The sequence below is a fragment of the Gorilla gorilla genome, chromosome 2, assembly GCF_029281585.2.
Source record: "Gorilla gorilla gorilla isolate KB3781 chromosome 2, NHGRI_mGorGor1-v2.1_pri, whole genome shotgun sequence".
Classification (NCBI taxonomy): Eukaryota; Metazoa; Chordata; class Mammalia; order Primates; family Hominidae; genus Gorilla; species Gorilla gorilla.
The window spans coordinates 29,926,938-29,949,342 of NC_086017.1; the positions used below are offsets into that span (position 1 = coordinate 29,926,938).

Below are 22,405 nucleotides of genomic sequence, written 5' to 3' on the forward strand. Positions count from 1 at the left end.
CTATTTCATCCAGAGCAACTCCTTCTAATTCTGATTAGTAATTAATTTTGGTAAAGTGTTTTGGGGCTTTGAAAAAGTAAGCTACTATTTCAAAAGTAAATCATGGTATGTACTTCCATGAGTTAAACCTACTATATGTAGCACCTTAATTAGATGGTTTCATATTATGGAGCATCTGAAGGAATTTACTTGATATTGTATACTGATTGCTTTCATAGCTTATCACAAAAAGAGATTAAAAGTTTATAAGACAGGCCAGATGCAGAGGCTCACACCTGTAATCCTAGCACTTTGGGAGGCCAAGGTGGGAGGATTGCTTGAGCCCAGGAGTTTGAGACTAGCCTGGGCAACATAGTGAGACTCCATCTCTATGTCTATTAATTTTAAAAAAAAGCTTATAAGACAAAAATAGTCCTAAATAAAATTATTTCTGTAAATAACTGACATAAAAATGTTGACCTAGTTGTCTCCAGAATGAGGCCTGTTTCCCAAAGGCTTCAGATTGACCTCAAGGAAAATTTTGCAGTCTTAAGAAAAAGATGACCCAGCAAATGTTCTACCTAAGATGAAGTCTGATTTTGGGTATCTTTTAGAAAGTGATGAGGTAATGTATTGTATAGTCAAATAGCAAATAATATAGTTAAACATTAATTTTTGTGTTTACACACACACATAATTTTTCTTTTTTCTTTCTTTCTTTTTTTTTTTTTTTGCGGGGGGACAGAGTCTTGCTGTCTCCCAGGCTGGAGTGCAGTGGTGCAATTTTGGCTCACTGCAGCCTCTACCTCCCGGGTTCAAGTGATTCTCTTGCCTCAGCCTCCCGAGTCGCTGGGACTACTGGCATGTACCACCACACCCGGCTATTTTTTGCGTTTTTAGTAGAGACAGGGTTTTGCCACACTAGCCAGGCTGGCCTCTAACTCCTGACTTCAGGTTATCCACCTGCCTTGGCCTCCCAAAGTGCTGGGATTACAGGCATGAGCCACTGCGCCCTGCCTACATGTAATTTTTCTATGATGTAAGTTATTTATATACTTAGAAACAATTTAATTGATTATTCTTTTTCTATTTGATAATGTAATAATACAGTGTTGACATTTTATTCAATACTGCTGAAGTCAGACAGATTATAAAGATTAATTCCTCTCTTCTTATCTTTTAAAAATGCTGTTTTGAGCTGGGCATGGTGGCTCACACCTGTAATCCCAGCACTTTGGGGGGCCACAGTGGACGGATCGCTTGAGCTCAGAAGTTCGAGACCAGCCTGGACAACATGGTGAAACCCCATCTCTACATAAAAATACAAAAACTAGCTGGGCATGATGGTATGCATCTGTAGTCCCAGCTATTTGGGAGACTAAGGTGGGAGGATTACCTGAGCCCAGAAAAGTCGAGGCTGCAGTGAGCCATAATTGTGCCACTACAATCCGGCCTGGGTGACAGAGTGAGACACTGTCTCAAAAAAAACAAAAACAAAAAGGAAGAAAAACAAGCTGTATTGGAGTCTGGGCATGGTGGCTTACACCTGTAATTCTAGCACTTTGGGAATCCGAGACGGGAGGATCACTTGAGCCCAGGAGTTCAAGACTAGCCTGGGCAACATGGTGAAACTTTGCGCCAACGGAAAATACAAAAAAATTAGCCAGGCATGGTGGTACACGCCTATAGTCCCAGCCACTTGGAAGGCTGAGGTGGGAGGATCGCTTAAGCTTAGGAGGTCAAGGCTGCAGTGAGCCAAGATCGCACCATTGCACTCCGGCTTGGATGACCAAGGGAGACCCTGTCTGGACACTGCCCCACCCCCCAAAAATGCTGTATTGGGGTGCACACCCATGCATATTCCTCATCACGGGTCCATCACTCTGCCTTTCAATTACTTTTCTGTATTAGAGAGAAATGAAAGGTGGGTGGCCTCTACCTCTCTAATTTTAAGCCCTTTAATCTGTCTTCCTCTAGGACATTTGTGTTATTTAAAAACAAATAGATTTTTTTTTTTTTTTTTTGAGATGGAGTCTCGCAGGCTGGAGTGCAGTGGTGCAGTCTCGGCTGGAGTGCAGTGGTGCAGTCTCAGCTCACCACAACCTCCACCTCCCGGATTCAAGTCATTCTCCTGCCTCAGCCTCCCAAGTAGCTAGGATTACAGGCATGTGCCCCCATGCCTGGATAATTTTTATATTTTGAGTAGAGATGGGGTTTCACCATGTTGGCCAGGCTGCTTTTGAACTGCTGACCTCGTGATCCACCTGCCTTGGCCTTCCAAAGTGCTGAGATAACAGGCGTGAGCCACTGCGCCTGGCTGAGATTTTTTAAAGGATACAAAATTACAGCTGGATAGGAAGAATGAGTTCTAGTGTTCTATGCCACTGTAAGATGACTGTGGTTAACAATAATATCTAGTTTCAAATAGCTAGATGGATGATACCGAGTGTTTCCAACACAAAGAAATGATAAATATTTGAGATGATGGATATGCTAATTACACTGATCTGATCACTGTATATTAAATGTATCAAAATATTGCTGGGTACCTCATAAATATGTACAATTATATGTTAATTAAAATGAGAAAATAATTTATTTTTTTCAGTTTTATTAAGGTTTAATTGACAAATAAAAATGTATATATTTATCGTGTATAATGTGATATTTTGAGATGTATACATTATAAAATGATTAAATAAGGCTAATTAGCATATCTATCACCTCACATACTTTTATTTTTTTGTGGTGAAAATATTTAAAATTGATTCTGTTAACAATTTTCAATTATATAATTACAATGTATTATTATTAACGATAGTCACCATGCCACACAATTGATCTCCAGAACTTCTGTGTAAATGAAACTTTGTACTCTGTGACCAGCATCTCTACCCATACCTCGCGTTCCAAGTCCCTAGTAACCATCATTTTACTTTCTGCTTCTGTGAGTCTGACTTTTTAAGATTCTACATACAAATAAGATCATGCAGTATTTGTCTTTCTGTGCCTGGCTTATTTCACTTAGCCTTAAGACAGGCTCTCACTTTGTTGTCCAGGCCAGAATGCAGTGGTACAATCATAGTTCACTGTAGCCTCAAACTCCTGGGCTCAAGGGATCCTCTTGCCTTAGGCTGCTAAGTAACTGGGGCTACAGATCTGAGCCACCATACCTAGCTAATTAAAAAAAAAATTTTTTTTGTAGAGACAGGGTCTTGCCATCTTACCAAGGCTGGTCTTGAACTGGACTCAAGCAGTCCTCCTACTTCAGCCTTCCAAAGTGCTAGGATTACAGGTGTGAGCCATTGTGCCTGGCCATTTCCTTAGTTTTTAAGGCTGAATAGTATTTGATTGTGTTCATATACTACATTCTCTTTATCCATTCATTTGTTGGGGTGGACACTTAGGTAAATTCCATATTTTGGCTACTGTGAATAATGCTGCAGTGAATATGGGAATGCAGATGTCTTTTTGACATACTGATCTCCTTTTCTTTGGATATATATCCAGAAGTGGAATTGCTGGGTCAGGTCATATGGTAGTTCTGTTTTGGATTTTTTGAGACATATCCATATGGTTTACCATACTGGCTGTACTAATTTTCACTCCCACCAACAGTGTGCAAGGGTTCCTTGTCCCCACATTCTTGCCAACACTTATCTTTCATCTTTTTGATAATAGCTATCCTGAGCGTGAAGTGATATCTCATTGTGATTTTAATTTGCATTTCTCTGATTAGTGATGTTGAACATTTTTCCATATACCTGTTGGCCATTTGTATGTCTTCTTTTGAGAAATGTCTGTTCATATCCTTTGCACATTTTAAAATTGGGTTGTTTTCTTACCATTGAGTTGTATAATTTCCTTATATATTTTGGATATTAGCTTCATCAAACGTATGGTTTGAAAATGTTCTCTTCCATTCCATAGGTTGTCTCTTTACTCTGTTGATTGTTTCTTTTCCTATATAGAAGCTTTTTAGTTTGATGCAATCTAGTTTGTCTATTTTTGTTTTGTTGCCTGTGCTTTTTGATCATATTCAAAAAATCTTTGCCAAGACCAATGTCAAGAAGCTTTTTCCTATGTTTCCTTCTAGTAGTTTTACAGTTTCAGGTCTATATTTAAGTCTTTAGTCCATTTTGAATAGGTTTTTGTATATGGTATGAGATAAGGGTCTAATTTCATTCTTTTGCATGTGGATATCCGGTTGTCCCAACAGCATTTATTGAAGAGACTATCCCTTCCCCTTGGCATCTTTGTTGAAAATCAGTCGACTGTAAATGGATAGATTTCTGGGCTGTCTATTCTGTTCAGTTGGTCTATGTATTTGTTTTTTATGTTGGTAGCATTTTGTTTTGATTGAGATAGCTTTGTAGTAGATTTTGAAATCAAGTGTAGTGTGATGACTCTGCCTTTGTTCTTTTTGCTCAAGATTGCTTTGGCTATTTGGAGTCTTATGTAGTTCTGTACAGATTTTAAGATTATTTTTTCTATTTCTGTGAAAAATGTCATTGGAATTTTGATAGGGATTGCATTGAATCTGTAGATCACTTTGGGTAATATGGACATTTTAACAGTATTAATTCTTCCAATCTGTGAACATAAAAGATATCTTATCACTTATTCGTGTCTTCTTCACTTTTTTTTTTTTTTTTTTTTGAGATGGAGTCTCACCCTGTCACCCAAACTGGAGTGCAATGGCGCAATCTCAGCTCACTGCAACCTCTGCCTCCCAGGTTCAAGTGATTCTTCTGCCTCAGCCTCCTGAGTAGCTGGGAATCCAGGCGTGCGCCACCATGCCCGGCTAATTTTTTTTATCTTTAGTGGAGATGGGGTTTCACCATATTAGCCAGGCTGGTCTCAAGCTCCTGACCTTGTGATTTGCCTGCCTCAGCCTCCCAAAGTGCTGGGACTCCCAGTGTGAGCCACTGCGCCTGGCCTACTTTCTTTTATCAATGTTTTATAGTTTGCAGTGTACATATCTTTCACCTCCTTGGCTAAATTTATTCCTAGGTATTTGATTGTTTTTGATGCTGTTATAAATGAGATTGTTTCCTTGATTTTTTGTTTTGTTTTGATAGTTTGTTGTTAGTATACAGAAACATGGCTGGGCATGGTTACTCTTGCCTGTAATCCCAATGCTTTAGGAGGTGGAAGGATTGCTTGAGCCCAGAATTTGAGAAGAACAGCTTGGGCAACATAGTGAGAAGCCATCTCTATTAAAAAAAAACCAAAAAAAAAAAACCAAGAAAAAAAAAAACGAATGGTACTGATCTTTGTGTGTTGATTTTGTATCCTGCAACTTTACTGAGTTTGTTTATTAGTTTTAAAAGTTTTTTGGTGGTGTCTTTAGGGTTTTCTGTTTATAAAATTATGTTATCTGCAGAGACAATTTAACTTCTTCTTTTCTGATTTGGATACTTTCATTTCTTTTTCTTACTTAATTGCTTTGGCTAGGACTTCCAATACTACATTGAAAAGAAGTGGCAAGGGTGGGTATATTTTTCTTGTTCTTAATCTTAAAGGAAAAGCTTTCAGCTTCTCACCATTGAGTGTGATGTTAATTGTGGGTTTGTCACATATGGCCTTTTTGTGTTGAGGTACAGCACATTCCCTCTATGCCTAATTTGTTGAGAGTTTTTATCATGAAAGGATGTTGAATTTTGTCAAATGCTTTTTCTGTATCTTTAGAGATTACCATATGATTTTTCTCCTTCATTGTGTTAATTTGCTATATCAATTTATTGCTGAACCATCCTTGCATCCCTGGGATTAATTCCTCTTGCTCGTGGTGAAGGATTCTTTTAATCTGCTGTTGAATTCAGATTGCTGGTTTTCTGTTGTGTATTTTCGCATCCATGTTCATCAGGGATATTGGCCTGTAATATTCTTTTCTTGTAGTGTCCTTGTCTGGCTTTGGTATTAGTATAGTGCTGACCTTGTAAAGTGAGTTTGGAAGTATGCATCCCTCTTCAGTTTTTTGAAGTTTTTTTTTAGAGTTTCACTTTGTCATAAAGGCTGGAGTATAGTGGCACAAGCATGGGTCACTGCAACCTCAATCTTGTGGGTTCAAGCAATCCTCCCACCTCAGCCTCCTGAGTAGCTGGGACTACAGGCATGTGACACCACACCTGCCTAATTTTTATTTATTTATTTTTATTTTTTGTAGAAACAGGGTCTCACTATGTTGTGCAGGCTTGTCTTGAACTCCTAGGCTTGAGCATTTCTCCTACCTCAGCCTCGTGAAGTGCTGGGATTATAGGCATGAGCCACTGCACTTGGGCTTTTTGAAGAGTTTGAGAATTAGTATTAGTTCTTTTTAAAGTGTTTGGTAGAATTCAGCCTTGAAACCATCAGGTCCTGGGCTTTTCCATGATGGAAGATTTTTTATTTAATTAGTGATTCAGTCTCCTTACTTGTTATTAGTTTGTTCAGATTTTCTAGATTTTCATGATTTAGTTTTGGTAGGTTGTACATTTTCAGGAATTTACCCATTTCTTTTAGATTATCCAATTTATTGACATAACTGTTCATCATAATCTCTTATAATCCTTTGTATTTCTGTGGTATCAGTTATAATGTCTCCTTTTTCATTTCTTATTTTGAGTCTTCTCTTTTTTTTCTTCTGTAGTCCAGCTAAAAGTTTGTCCATTTTTTTTTATCTTTTCAAAGAACCAACTTTTAGTTTTGTTGATCTTTTCTATTGTTTTTCTTGTTTCCATTTATTTCTGCTCTGATCTTTTTTGTTTACTCTTTCTACTAACTTTGGACTTTAGTTCATTCTTCTTTGTCTAGTTCTTTGAGGTGTAACATTAGGTTGTTCATTTGAGATCTTTTTTCTTTTTTAATGTAGGCATTTATTGCCATAAGCTTCTTTCTTAGAACTGCTTTTGCTGCATTTTGTAAGTTTTGGTATGTTGTATTTCCACTTCTGTTTGTCTTAAGATATTTTTAAATTTCCCTTTTAAGTTCTTCTCTGACCCATTGGTTGTTCAGGAGAATGCTGTTTAATTTCAACCTATTTGTAAATTTTCCAAAATTCCTCCTGTTAATGATTTATATAGGTTGGTCCAAAATAATTGCGGTTTTTGCCATTGAAAGGAATGGCAAAAATGCTATTATTTTTGCACCAATCCAATACTTTCCTACCAGTGTGGTTGGAATAGACAGTTGGTATGATTTCAGTCTTTTAAAAGTTGTTAAGACTTGTTTTATGGCCTATCATCTGATCTGTCCTAGAGAAAATTTCATGTGCACTTGAGAAGAATGTGTATTCTACTCTCATTGACTGTAATGTTCTGTATATGTCTGTTAGGTCCATTTTCTTTAAAGTATAGTTCAAGCCCAGTGCTTTGTCATTGATTTTCAGTGTAAATGATTTATCCATTGTTGAAAGTGTAATATTGAAGTCCCCTACTATTATTGTATTTCATTCTATCTCTACTTTCACATCTTATTTATTTATTTATTTATTTATTTGAGATGGAGTGTTGCTCTGTTGCCTAGGCTGGAGTGCAGTGGCATGATCTAGGCTCACTGCAGCCTCCACCTCACAGGTTCAAGTGATCCTCTCCCATCAGCCTCTCAAGTAGCTGGGATTACAAGCATGTGCCACCACATCCAGCTTATTTTTTGCATTTTTAGTAGAGACGAGGTTTCACCATGTTGGCCCCACTGGTCTCAAACTCCTGACCTCACGTGATCCACCCACCTTGTCCTCCTAAAGTGCTGGATTACAGGCATGAACCACTGTGCCCAGCTCAGATTTATTAATGTTTGCTTTATATTATATTATATATATATATTATATATTTACAGCAAACTTTAGGTGCTGTAACATTAGGTACATGTGTATTTACAATTGTTATATCCTCTTGATGAATTGATCCCTTTATCATTATATAATGCCCTTTTTGGTCTCTGTATAGTTTTTTTTTGTTGTTGTTGTTGTTTTTTTTGAGATGGAGTCTCCCTCTGTCACTAGGCTGGAGTGCACTGGTGTGATGTCGGCTCACTGCAGTCTCTGCCTCCTGGGTTCAAGCAATTCTCCTGCCTCAGCCTCCTGAGTAGCTAGAACTACAGGCACGTGCCACCATGCCCAGCTAATGTTTGTATTTTTAGTAGAGATGGGGTTTCACCATATTGGACAGGCTGGTCTCGAACTCCTGACCTTGTGATTCGACTGCCTCAGCCTCCCAAAGTGCTGGAATTACAGGTGTGAGCCACCGCGCCCAGCCAGTTTTTCACATAAAGTCCATTTTGTCTGATATAAACATAGCTGCTCCTGCTCCTTCAGGATCCCCTACCCCTTGGTGTTTAATCCTCTTAACTTTCTGAAAATGCATTTGTTTAGACATGTTAGTTTGAGTTCCCCAAGAAACAGACTCTGAGACAAGGATTTGAGTGCAAGTAGTTTATTTGGGTTGAGAGTAGGAGAGTTAAAAGTGAAACACTGAGGAAAATGTGGCCAATAAAGAGTGAATTACTAAGCCAGCTCTCACTGTGGGCAACTGGTACTTAATTCTGTGCAGGAAAAATTGGGAGCTGGTGTAGAACACTTACCTCAGAGTTATTCCATCTGAAGAGTGAGGAAATGAGTATTTATACCCTAACTCCTTTAGTCTTTGGCTAAGAGCTGCTCTTGAGGGTATATAGGTGGCAGAGTAGGTTACAGTGATAAGAAAAGCCCTTAGGCCAAATGGAGCTGCTGGTAGTTGGAAACCAGGAGTTGTGGTAAGGAGGGGGGATATATAGGTGGATATTAGCAGCATCCTCTATCCCAGGCTTCTGACTGAGCATTGTGGTTCAATGGTGAGCGCATCATGGTCTCCAGAGTAGACTGACCTGTGTCCAGCACCTAGCAGATATTCCTCAATAGCCTTTAGTTTCATCTCCCTTTAAAAGAACGAGGAAAAATCTATCACTTTTTAAAAACGTATTTTAATCTTTCTTTAAAAATCATTTCAAGCACTTTAATCTTCAAGCATTTTTAAGCCAGCACACTTAGAGCTATACCTAAGAGGATCGTTCTTGAGGTGCCGCCTCCTGTTATGTGGCAAACGTAGTAATAGATGTTGGGGATAACAGAAATAAAAGACATGATTCAAGCCCAGAGAAGTTCCTGGGCTAGTGGGTGATTATTAGATGGTTTATCTAGGGATCCTTTTTCAAGTGAAAAGGGACTTGAAGTGAATCATTTAGTCAACAAAAATATGTTAATATGTTTGTAGGTGCTTTAGAATTTGGGTCAAATCAGTTTCAAACCCTAGCTCTGCCTTGTTGGCTGAGTGACATTTGATGAAACAATATTTAGTCTGTCTGAGACTGTATTAGTTCATTTTCACACAGCTATAAAGAACTACCTGAGGCTGGATAATTTATAAAGAAAGGAGGTTTAATTGACTCACAGTTCTGCATGGCTGGGGAGGCCTCAGTAATCTTACAGTCATGGTGGAAGGTGAAGGGGAAGGAAGGCAAGTCTTACATGGCAGCAGGAGAGAGAGAGCGAGCGAGCGAGGAGGGACCTGCCAAACACTTCTAAACATCAGATCTCATGAGAACTCACTATCATGAGAACAGCATGGGGGAAACTGCCTCCATGATCCAATCACTTCCCAGCAGGTCCCTCCCTTGACATGTGGGGATTGCAATTTGAGATGATGTTTGGGTGGAGACACAGAGCCAAACCATATCAGAGCCTTAGTTTCCTCAATTGTAAAATGGAATTACTAATACTGACCGCATGGGATTGGGGATTAAATGCAATAACCTTAAAAGATGGACTGTATTTGAGTAGAAGAGATCACAAAGGGTTGAGTGAGGAGAGGGTAAATGGACAGGTCACAAAACTATAGTAAGACAACAGAACAAAGATGCAAAAGTGGGTTTGCAGCTGGATCACGGAGGATGTTGAATGTCAAGCTAAAATAGGCAGTGGGGACTTTGCAGCAGACAGTGAGGTTTTACTGTGTTTCAATCAGAAAGGCTGAAGAAAAAGGCCTTCAGTCTTTACACTATCATGATATTCTTTGGTGAATGAGCTCTCCACAGGACTTAAGAGCTATACCTTTAGGGAGCTTGGTTTTCTGCATCTCTGAACCACCAACTTACAAGTCCTGCATTCATGACTAGGACCATAGAGAACCCTCTTGACATGGTGGAGAATTTGCTTATATGGAAACCTAAGAAGTTGACCCTATTAGGACCAGTCTTGATGCTACCAGTACTGATTCTTAAAATATACATTATTTGCATACATTAGCCACCAGCCCATTTTTAATGTTGGATGGGGAGGCTAAGGCTCAAGAACATGGTAGTCTCTTAATTATAGGTAGATTTTGTGAGAAGACTTCAGTCCTATAGGAGTTCAGAAATTTTCTCTTATTACCAATGAACTTAAAGGATTGATGGTAAGACTGATGAAAGAGGACCTTCCACTTAAAAATGGGGAATGTTTGGTTTCCATTTGAGGTCTTACATATGTTTCTTTGATCTTATCATAAGCTGCTCATGTTTCCCACCTGGAGAATGTGTCAGAGGAAGAAATGAACAGACTCCTGGGAATAGTATTGGATGTGGAATATCTCTTTACCTGTGTCCACAAGGAAGAAGATGCAGATACCAAACAAGTTTATTTCTATCTATTTAAGGTGAGATTTTAACATTTTAAAAACATTTTCTCTCACTATTCAAATGTGCCCAGTCTCCATATGCCAGGTCGTGGCTGTGAAGGCTTTCAGCTCATGGTACATTTTGCCCTCAGAGTTTGCTGAACCATACGTTTCTTCATGACGGATTCTCTAAAATGGCCCACCATAGTTTGAACACATCATTCTCTTTGAGAGCTTTTACACTTGTATGCAAAGTTGAGTATCTTGGTTTGCATATGCAAATAGATTTTTTCCATTCACCCAACAAATATTTATTGCACATCTGTTCTGCATGTGGCACTAACGTAGGCATGATGGATAGAACAGTGGACAAAACAGAGTTCTTCCCCTCATGGAATATATATTTCAGTAGAAGAGACAGTCAACAAGTAAATAATATCTTTGCAGGTGGTGATAAGTGTTGGCCGAAGAGAAACAAAGTAGGATAAGTGGAATCAGAATGGCAGGGATGGTGGCGAGTTGGGGACATGCCAGCGAGGAAGGTCAGTTAGGATAGCCTCTCTGAGGAGATGGAAGTTGAGCAGAAACGTGAGTGGGAGATAGGAGCCATCTGTGCAAAGTGCTAGGGGAAGAGACTCCGAGGCAGAGGGAGGAACAGGTATTTTAGGCCGTGCTCTAAGAGAGCTTGAAGTGATGTCTGAACAGCAAGGAGGGCAGCGTGGTGGAGCCCAGCGAGCAGAGGGTTGGGTGGGAGGAGATGTAGTTGGAGGAGTGGCTGTAAGTCCTATCTCTAATGCTTTAAGAGGAGGAATCAAGATATTCCAAATTTATTTTGGTATCTTAGCCACTGTTACCTGTTTCTCACTGACACCAGTCACCGATTACTGCTGCCATTCCCCATAGCTGCCTCTTCACTAGTTCTACCTCAGCTCCATGTGGGTTACATCCATTCCCTACCATAGACGTACATCTCCTCAAGCTTCTGATTAGAGCCAGGACTAACGATGTGGGAGGGAAACTGGTGGTGGAAATGGATAGCAAAACTTCAGGTTGCCAAAAATAGATCTATAAAGGAGGCTGCCAGAAGGAATAACCTTAAAAAAAAAATAAACCTGCTACTGAGGGCATTGTAGATTATGTTGTATTGTGTAACCCTTACAAGGATGTTGAAAGCAAAACAAAAGCACTCAGAGCTTATGGGTAGGAAAAGTTTGCCTCTTCTAATAAGAAGCACTGTGCTTCATTTTATAATAACTCTCCTTCAACTCATTTATATTTATTTGTACTTCATTTTTATATGACAAAAATAGCTAAATTTTCCAGTGAGCTCCCTCTTTTGCTTTGGCTGCTAGGAATCTTAGTGCAAATTTTGTACCCAGTTCCTATAGCTCTTTTCTTTTCTTTGTCTGAACTTATTTGATTCATAATTTTGCCTTTCCCCCTTTTTATTAACTTTTGTCTTTTATTGTACTAATGGGGTTTTTTGGGTGGTTAGGAGATAGGAGTGGGAGGTAGAATTATATTTTTAAAATTTGGTAGATATTAAATTTGGGGATATTAACTTTAAAAAGAATAACAGAGAGAGAGAGAGAGAAAGAGAGAGAGAGAGAGAAAGAGAGTGGGGGAAGGGAGAGAATATGAACAGCTGGATTCCCCACTGCCATTAGCAGGCACTAGACCACTTTAGGCATCCAGGTGACAACTTGTTGACGTGGCTGTGAGGCTTGAGTCATTCAGCTCGAACCCTGGCAGGTTCATAGTGTTTAGAGCTTCTTTGGAAAAAGATCTTAGTTGAAGAAAAACAAGGTCTGCATGACTACAGCTATTATTTGTCTTGGAACTGTGCTCCCTGGCAGCTCCCCACTACCCTGTTGGAAGTGAAGGTGGTGTCAAGGTTTCCATCCTGTCAGCCTCTATTTAGTTTATAACCAGCCAAACAGGCCAGAAAGCATTGCTCTGCTTTAAAGTACATCTTCTCTCTCTTTCTTCCCTCCTTCATCTTAAAATAGCAGTGCAAATATATTTGCTTGTGGAAACACAATCCAAAATATTCAGCATTCTCTCCACCTCCTGCAAAAAGTATTATTCTTGGGCAAATAAGTTATAAATAATCTGTTCCTTAGCTTCTGAAAGGCAATTCCTAAAAACAAAACAAAAATAATGATTAATTTTTTTTTTAATTTTAATTTTTTTGAGACAATCTTACTCTGTCATCCAGGCTAGAGTGAAGTGGTGTGATCTCAGCTCACTGCAACCTCCACCACCTGAATTCAAGTGATTCTCCTGCCTCAGCCTCCTGAGTAGCTGGGATTACAGGTGTGTGCCACCATGCCCGGCTAATATTTGTATTTTTAGTAGAGATGGGGGTTCACATTGTCGGCCACGCTGGTCTTGAACTCCTAGCCTCAAGTGATCTCCCCCCTCGGCCTTCCAAAGTGCTGGGATTACAGGCATGAGCCGCTGCATCTGGCCCATGATTTTTTAAAAAGAAAAAAAGAGAAAGGCGGTTCCTGTGTCTCATGTGTCAATAATTAAAGTAAAAATGTGTTATATATTTTAGTAGAATTAAAAAATTTCAGCCTTAGTCTGGGCACGGTGGCTCACAACTGTAATCCCAGCACTTTGGGAGGCTGAGGCAGGCCCATTACCTGAGGTCAGGGGTTCAAGACCAGCCTGGCAAACATGGTGAAACTCTGTCTCTACTAAAAATACAAAAATTAGCCAGGTGTGGTTGTGTGCGCCTGTAAATTCCAGCTACTTGAGAGGCTGAGGCAGGAGAATTGCTTGAGTCTGGGATGCAGAGGTTGCCATGAGCTGAGATCATGCCACTGCACTCCAACCTGGCCGACAGAGTGAGACAATGTCCCAAATTTAAAAAAAAAAAAAAAAAGTCAGTCTTAGATGTTGAACATAAACCCAATGGAAAGCTGCGTCCTAAAGTTGAAGTATATCTTAGTGCTTACAAATGTGGCTCTGGAGTCTAACTATCTGGGTTTAAAACTTTGCTCTATCACTTACTAAATGTGACTTTGGGCAAGTTAATCTGCCTTGTTAGTAGTAGCACCTACCTCAAAAGGTTGTAAGTATTAAATGAGATAATATATATGAAGAACAATGAAGATTGTCTGTTGAAATTAAGGATGCAAATGCCTGCTGCTATTAAGAACTTTTTTTATATGCCCACTTATCCCAGCTTCATCATCTTATAGATAAACTGAAGTTCAACATCTCCACAATCCATCAGTTTACCTCCAAATTGAAACCCCCAATGGGCCAAGTTCCTAAATGGTCTTATTTTAACTGGGGAAAAAAAGTAAGCAACCAGAATTATTTGTATTTAATTTTTATGACCAATCTTTAGATATTCTTAGAAACATATACAATGACTTACCTTTATTGCAAATTTGCTTTTATAAAGATGGGCATAATACTTGAAAGGATGAACAGATGCCCCATACTCATAATTTGTATGGCATCCCTGGAAGGAGTTGAGGTCCTTGTAAGACACAGTTCAGTGGTGAGAGATGGTCATCTTCAATCTTGGTGGTTCATCAGGTTCCATTTACCCCTGAGAGAATGGTTTCCATGTTTTGTTTCTACTGAAAAGGCAGTAAGCGAGAAAGGAGGGAAAGATGTTACTTAAATAAATGTGTGGCCATGTCTAACTGACCCACATGTAAAAGTTACAGAAGATTCAAGCAAAGATCGAAGATAAAGAATTTCAATATCAAATTTATTTTCTGCGTTGTTCTTGGTAAGTGGCTCTGTGTTCCCTTTTCTGTTTGCTCTTTGAGAGCTTTAAATTCCAGTGGCAGGAATTAAGAGCAGTGTTTTTGTTTTGTGGGCATTGAGATGCCAGAACAGTTGGCCTGCATTCTACGGATGGAAGGGAAATGAAAAAAAAGACTGTAACAGTGAAAGTTGCCCATTTAGAGCTCTGCAGACTTTCTTCCTAAAGAGCCTGTGCCCTAGATGATGCGTATGCCGTGCAGCTGCTGTAGACAGCTCCTGTCCCCTGGCCTCTTTTGTGCAGAATAGATCTTGGTCTCTCACGTCTTTAAATAAGATCCTCTAGAGCTTCAGCACACCTATAGTGGCCTGGATGGGCATGTGCCAAGTGTGTAGGGTTGCATACCAGGCCTCTGGGTCAATGGAAAGCCAGAAACAGTGGGGAGAAGAGGGAAGTGAATGGGACAGTGGTGTCTGTTGGACCAGCATGGGTGGCCTAGGCTGCCCAGAACATGAAAGGTGTCCATTTCTTCATAACTCTGGCCGTGGACATGAAGGCCAATTTGGGTTACCTGATAGTTGCCCATTTTATTGACTTAAGGATTTGTTTATATATAGTTAAGATAAATAGAATATGGTAATTTCCTTTAAAGGCTGTGTGTGTGTGTGTAAGAGAGAGAGAGAGAGACAGACAGAAACAGAAGAGAGAGGAGAGAGAGATAGACATACCAATTAAGTTTTTCTTTTTCTTTTTTTTAATGATTTCTTTGCAGCTCTTGAGGAAGTCTATTTTACAAAGAGGAAAACCTGTGGTTGAAGGCTCTTTGGAAAAGAAACCCCCATTTGAAAAACCTAGCATTGAACAGGTAAAAAGATTTTAAAAGCCCTCTTTTTATTGGCTTAAGGCTGAAGAAATCTTTTAATCCTCCTTTTATATCTCTATCTACGGCTTCCCTCCTCCATACCCAGGTTAGAGATGTTTACCAGTCTGTGGAAATTGTCCTGGAGGCTTTGGATCAGAGGTGTATACCTAATTTAATACATGATCTAGCTTTTGCCTTTTAGGGTTGTTACATACTCACAGTTTACTGTGTGTTTGGGGAAGAAAAACATTAAGTAGAACATGTAGTTTGTAAGAACACATGAAATGTGCTTTTTCTTGTTGTTGGTGCTTGAAAATGAAGTCTTTGTCCATTTGCTTGGCACTGTCTGAGAAAGCCTATTGAGGTGAGGGGATTTAGTAGCAATGTGAAAAACATTGTAAGTCAAGCAAAAAAAGCAAAAAAGAAATGAGATTTTGTACCCAGAAATGGACTTCCTGCTACATTATGATTCCTGGAAAGAAGCCGTTTTACTCAGGGAATCTGTTAAAATGTAAAGAGTTTTTCTGTTAGGTGTTGTCAGTATCTCTCATTAGCATCACTTTTTTAGCCTTTGATTGTTTGGCTGAACAAAAACACTCTGGACTGAATTTTTTGATGAGAATGACTACTGAAGTCATGATACCAGAATCCTTAAAAATAAATGCATTTTTATCAGTCAGTTTTCAGTAAATTTTATTTTGCCTCCAAACTCTATTAAATAAGAATTCATTGCTCTTTTATTTGAAATTAGATGAGATGGAAATATTCTGTAGAAAGATTAAATTAACAGTTTTTTTAAAAGCCCATAATTTTGAATGATATATATATTTTGGTAAGCTTATTGACTTCAAACAAATGATAGTAAAGAGTTTAAATTTTAGTTGTTTAGTTCAGTGGTAGGCATGATAGCAGCCTTTTGATTAGCATTTTTGTAATGTAAAAACAATATTTATCTAAGAACTGCATTATATTTGGGCTACTCTGCTGATAGTAAAGCAATAATTATTCTGCACAACAGTCATATTTTCTTGTTTCAGGGCTTTTGACCTTTTCAGTCCATGGTTTTGATTTTCTCCTTAATGCTTCAGGATTTCAGCAGACGTAGAATCACAACTCACAGCCTCTCTGTCTTGTCACTTTTCATCCACCGTGATCTGAGGCAAGATTCCCTCCGGGGATTGCTATTTTCTTTTAGGGAAAAGGAAGAGATTTTTGTGAATAGAGAAATGTCTGTTATTTTGCTAATAACCACCAATCATGCTGGCTGTGTGGGTGTTCTGAATTAGTATGATTGCATAGCTGCATGAAGAAATTGCCTTCCCTCTTTTTAAGGGTGTGAATAACTTTGTACAGTACAAATTTAGTCACCTGCCAGCAAAAGAAAGGCAAACAATAGTTGAGTTGGCAAAAATGTTCCTAAACCGCATCAACTATTGGCATCTGGAGGCACCATCTCAACGAAGACTGCGATCTCCCAATGATGATATTTCTGGATACAAAGAGAACTACACAAGGTAATCAGATGCAAGTTCTTTTCCTTTGGCCCCATAAAGCCTGTTACAGACCTAAAATTCTACTTGACTCTATAAGTATAGGGCTGCCTAGTTATCATTATGACTCCATCAGTTCAGAGATAATGTCTTTATAATTTAACTTGCAAACTCCTGCTTTTCATTGCTATCATAATATGTTGAGGTGTGAGGGATGTAAATCATCTATACCCAGTGTGATAGCCACTAGCTATATGAGCACTTGAAAATGTGGCTAGTTTGAATTGAGATTTCTATGATTGTACCAAAAAAGAGTTTAAAATTGCTCATTAATACTTTTAAAATATTGATTACATGTAGAAATGATAGTACGTTGGATACATTGGATTAAATAAAATATATTGAAGTTAATTTTACCTGTTTTTACCATTCCAGTGTGGCTACTAGAAAATTTAAAATCCATATGTGGCTTGTGTTATTTATCTATTGAATATAGTTGACTAGATAGCTACACTATAACTCTGAAATTAATTAGAGCCCTCACTCAAAAAATGCAATGACCATATAATGAAGTTAAAGAATTTTTTTTAGGCTGGGCATGGTGGCTCACACCTGTAATCCTAGCATTTTGGGAGTCTAAAGTGGGTAGATCACTTGGGTCAGGAGTTCAAGACCAGCCTGGCCAATAGGGTGAAACCCCATCTGTACTAAAAATACAAAAATTAACTGGGTATGGTGTCACGTGACTGTAATCCTGGCTACTTGGGAGGCTGAGGCAGGAGAATCACTTGAACCCTGGAGGCAGAGTTTGCAGTGAACTGAGATCGTGCACTCTGGGCAACAGAGCAAGACTCTGTCTCAAAAAAAAAAATTTTTTTTAAAGGAAAGATTAGCTTAGTTCCAGAACTGTGATGGAACTGATATCATTATACATATTATCTTCCAGGTTTTGTCCTTTTAAATAACATTTTACATTAGTTATAATGAAAGAAAATGTAGAATTTTGTAGCCTTTATGTCTCTTCACTTAATATCATATCAAACATTTCACAGGTTACATTATAGTCCATTGAGTTGATTTACCACAATTTACCTAACCATTTCTCTATTGCTGGACATTCAAACTCTGCAGATAGTCTTGGATTGAACATATATTTTCTTCTAAAGTGGAAATTTATTTTTATTGCTTATTACTTGCAGAATAACAGAATTGGTTTTACAAATCTTAAACTTGTACCATACAAAATATAAGGACCTACATTTATTTTCATCTGAAGGACTGTGACTTGGGTCATCCATTCTTTTCAACTTTTTTATAACTTTTCTCTGTTTATATTTCAGAGGCACATGAAGCTTGCATCAGGGGATATTAGGGAGCTTTAGTGCCTACTTTTTTCCTGATTTAAAGTGGGCAGTAGTATCTTTTGATAGCCTGTCAAGACCACTTGTGCCAGGTTATTTTCTGTAACAGCAGATAACATGGAAGAATTGTATAATTTAAAATAAGCTTTCCTCTCTGACATTGACCTAATTTCATGTGTAACACACCCTTTTCCTCTCTTTCTCTTCACTTTTGCAAATATATGCAATTTCAGTTATAAAGTATTTTCTCCTTAATAATTGATATTTATAGGAATTGCAGATTTCTTCAAAATAAGTTTTTAAATTATATCTTTATTTCTGTATCTTTCATTTTAGGATTTTACATTAACAATAGTTCTGTATTATTGAAACTCTGCTATATTATTGAAACTCTTGTTTATAATAAGAGTTGAGACGATAAGTCTCTCAAAAATATGTATTTTTTAATCCCGTCTGTGAACAATTGACAAAGCTGAATATTTGTCAAAGCCAGGGCCCTGAATGCATTTGCAACTTTTAACAGAGAAAATAATCATTTCATCAAGAAAAAGGAGAATTAATTGTGAAGCAGCGTGGGAGACAGTAGTATATTTTGTTTTATTTTTATTTTTATTTTTTTTAGAGATGGTGTCTTATTCTGTATCCTGGGCTGGAGCGCAGTGGCATGATCATAGCTCACTGTAGCCTCAACCTCCTAGACTCAAGCAATTCATCTATCTCAGCCTCCTGAGTAGCTGGGACTACAGGCACATGCCACCATGCCTGGCTATTTGTTTATTTTTTATAGAGATGGGGTCTCGCTGTGTTGCCCAGGCTAGTCTCAAACTCCTGACCTCAAGCAATCCTCCCACCTTGGCCTCCCAAAGTGCTGAGATTACATGTGTGAGTCACTGTGCCCAGCTATGATATTTTAGAAAACAGAAGAAAAATGCAAGGTAGCCTTTGAGAATTACTAAGAAATTGGTGGCACTTAACGAATACTTAAGAAGTAGTAAAAACGGAAATTGGTTTGGATGAGTGCTGCGTTTGAATGGTGTGGGTCTATCTCTCCCTTTTTACAGGAGCTTTAGACCAGTCTCTGGTCTAAAGAGACTTTTGGTTTCTTTCTCTGTCCAAGTGTCATGACTTTTGTGAGTATTCCATGGGTGGTTTGTATGTAGTTTCTGACACACAGAACAGGTGCTGGGAAGATGCTCATCATCATTTTCCTCCCATGCACATTGTTCTCTAAAACTCAGTCACTGCCAATGTGGAGCTATTAAGCTAAAGCCTTAAATGTATAATTGAGTGAGTGTGTAATTATTTGAATATCGCTTTAGAAATTAAGATAGCAGGGAATAGAAAAACGGCAAAAGAGTCCTTTATAGCCCAGCCTCCTGAGCCAACAGCTGAAGGCAAAAAGTGGAGTCAGACAATGGGAAAGAGAAACTTGCTGAGAGAAACTGAAATGAATATGCCCTAATGAGTTCTGAAACCTGCTGATTTCTAGGTGGAATGTAGACCAAGAGCCCCTATTAATAATAAATAAGGAAATGAAGGTAGATGACACCAACCTCCCCCACGTCCCCACCATCACGTCATGTTGATGAGGAAAGGGAAGTAGAGAGGAACAACCTGTGAAAATTAGGAGAATCAATATTCGGAGTAAAACCTCACTGCCATGACCACATGGGGAATTAAAAAAACCACATACCACCACAGCATGATGTCTCACTGATACTGATCTTCTCAAAAATGGGTAATATTACTGGCTGCAGGCACCAGCAGGCTTTATCTTGATGTTGCTGTAAGAGAACCTCAGGACCTATAACGCTGGTTCAGCTTATAACTTACAGCAGTTACTGTAAATATTAGAACAAAGATGTGCCGAAAATGTTTGCAGTATATCAGTCTGAAAATGAAGTTAAACAGGATTCTTTGTGGAAAAGACTGGACTTAGAAAATGATTGTGTTCATTACAGAGCTAACTTGTAAATATTTATTCCGTAAAAATTAAAAGCAGACTGAGCAGTAGTACTGCTTAAATTACTTCTCTGTTCTGAAGAAAAGAAAAATATAAATATTCTTTTTTTGTTGTTTTTTTTTTTTTTTTTTTTCTGAGATGGAGTCTCACTCTGTTGTCCAGGCTGGAGTGCGGTGGCGTGACCTCAGCTCACTGCAACCTCTCAGGCGATTTTCCTGCCTTAGCCTCCCAAGTAGCTGGGATTACAAGTGCGTGCCACCATGCCTGGCTAATTTTTGTATTTTTAGTAAAGATGGGGTTTGTTTCACCATGTTGGCCAGGCTGTTCTCGAACTCCTGACCTCAGGTGATCTGCCTACCTTGTCCTCCTAAAGTGCTGGGATTAAAGGCGTGAGCCACCTTGCTCAACCTAAATATTGTTACATAAGTGTATGTTAACTGTACCTTATATATACTCCCAGGAGCATTGTGGTTATAGAAAAAAATGTGGGCAAATATTTTGAAGTTCCTGAATTTCATGATAGTACACTATTTAATTCCATGAAGAAATAACCTAAAAAGAAAGTGTCAGAGGATTATGACTTCTTAAAATACAACTGTCCAACAGTCTGCTGAAGGAAAGTGCAAGTAATTAGTCTTAGATTTTGAATTGTGTAGAACTTTTGAAAGTTAAAGCTTACCCCCACACTGGGGAGATGTTTCATAAGAATACAGAGCGGCTGTGTGCAGTAGCTGATGCCTGTAATCCCAGCAACTTTGGGAGGCTGAGGCGGGAGGATCGCTTGAGCCCAGGAGTTTGAGCCCAGCCTGGGCAACAGAATGAGACTTCATCTCTACAAAAATAAAAATAAAAAACTAGCTGGGTGTGGTGGCATATGCCTGTGGTGGCATGAGCCTGTGGTCCCAGCGACTCTGGAGGTTGAGGTGGGAGGATTGCTTGAGCCCGGGAGGTCAAGGCTGCATGGAGCCGTCCATGATCCTACCACTGCACTCTGGCCTGGGTGACAGAGCACGACCCTGTCTGAAAAAAAAAAAAAAAAGAAGAAGAAGAAGAAGAAAAAGAATACATAGCAAGTTAGCTAGAACTAACTTGTTTTTGGGAAACAGTTTTATTTAGCCATTCTTCTATGATGTATAGCCTATTGCCATGTATACTGAGCATTCATTATTAGACATGTAAGTCTAGAACAGATTTATCAGGAAGCATGGAAAGAACACTAGGAAACAGGAGATCTGACTTCTAGTCTGGACTTTAATTAAGTAACTGGGCCTCAGTCCCTGTGAACTAGGGCAGGTCAGTTTATTCCTGAAAACCACAGGATTTTCAGTTCAGCAAGTCAGTAGAATGACATGGTCTTCTGTGTTCACATTTTTAAATTCTGTTCACAGAAGTTGCAAATCATCATCATGATGTGAAAAATCTGGGAGTTATTTGAACAGTAAGAAAATAGCATGCAAATACCATCTTTATTAGACATACAAAAATGAACGAACTATCATTTTGCTTCTTTTTAGTAGACCTGAAATCAGTCATGTAGGTAAAATCTTTTCCACAGTTACTTCTTTGGAGGAATACATGTGCTCATGCACGTCCGTTTCCTTCTTTCTGTCTCACTATGTGCAATAATAATATCAATCAATTTATTAAAACAACACCAGAAGTACACACACACACACACACACACACACATTCTCTCTCTCTCTCTCACACACACACACACACATTGACTCAGCCTCATTGTCTTAATCTACAGTGAATTTAACAGATTACAAAATAAGATTAATCTTGGAAGTTAAGAAAAAGCTGAAAAGTATAAATTGAGGTCTATAAAATGACTTTGAGGAAATGAATGAAAGCCCATTATTTGAACATTTTTGCTAGCTAATAACAATCTATGCTGTCTTCTACCCTGGGAAGATTGAATAACCTGTTAAGGCACTTTTGGATAACTTTTTAGGATTTTATGATAATATTTATAACCTATCATCTTTGTATCAGAAATAATGTCAGTCTTAGAGCCTTAGACGTCTGCAGATCTCTCCTCAGATGGAAATGCTGTTTAGACTCTAAATCAGCACTGTCCAGTAGATATATAATATGATCCAAAAATGCAAGCCAGATATATAATTAAAAATTTTCTAGTAGCTACGTATAGAATGAATAGATATAAGAAATTATTTTGAATTTTATGTGTATATATATATATATATATATATATATATATATATTTTTTTTTTTTTTTTTTTGAGACGGAGTCTTGCTGTGTCGCCCAGGCTGGGGTGCAGTGGTGCAATCTTGGCTCACTGCAACCTCCACCTCCTGGGTTCAAGCCATTCCCCTGTCTCTGCCTCCCGAGTAGCTGGGATTACAGGCATGTGCCACCACAGCTGGCTCATTTTTGTATTTTTAG

General features: G+C 38.6%; 1 protein-coding gene across 2 annotated transcripts in view; it reads left to right on the top strand.

Annotated features, from left to right (window-relative positions):
- The window catches only part of KAT2B (lysine acetyltransferase 2B), a 115,081-nt gene that overhangs the window by 45,563 nt on the left and 47,113 nt on the right, over positions 1-22,405 (top strand). For both annotated transcript variants that reach the window (XM_019022939.4, XM_055383265.2), the window contains exons 3-5: positions 10,483-10,628; positions 15,092-15,184; positions 16,514-16,695. In XM_019022939.4, the coding sequence (XP_018878484.2) occupies positions 10,483-10,628; positions 15,092-15,184; positions 16,514-16,695 (421 nt within the window). The remainder of the gene's footprint in view (positions 1-10,482; positions 10,629-15,091; positions 15,185-16,513; positions 16,696-22,405) is intronic.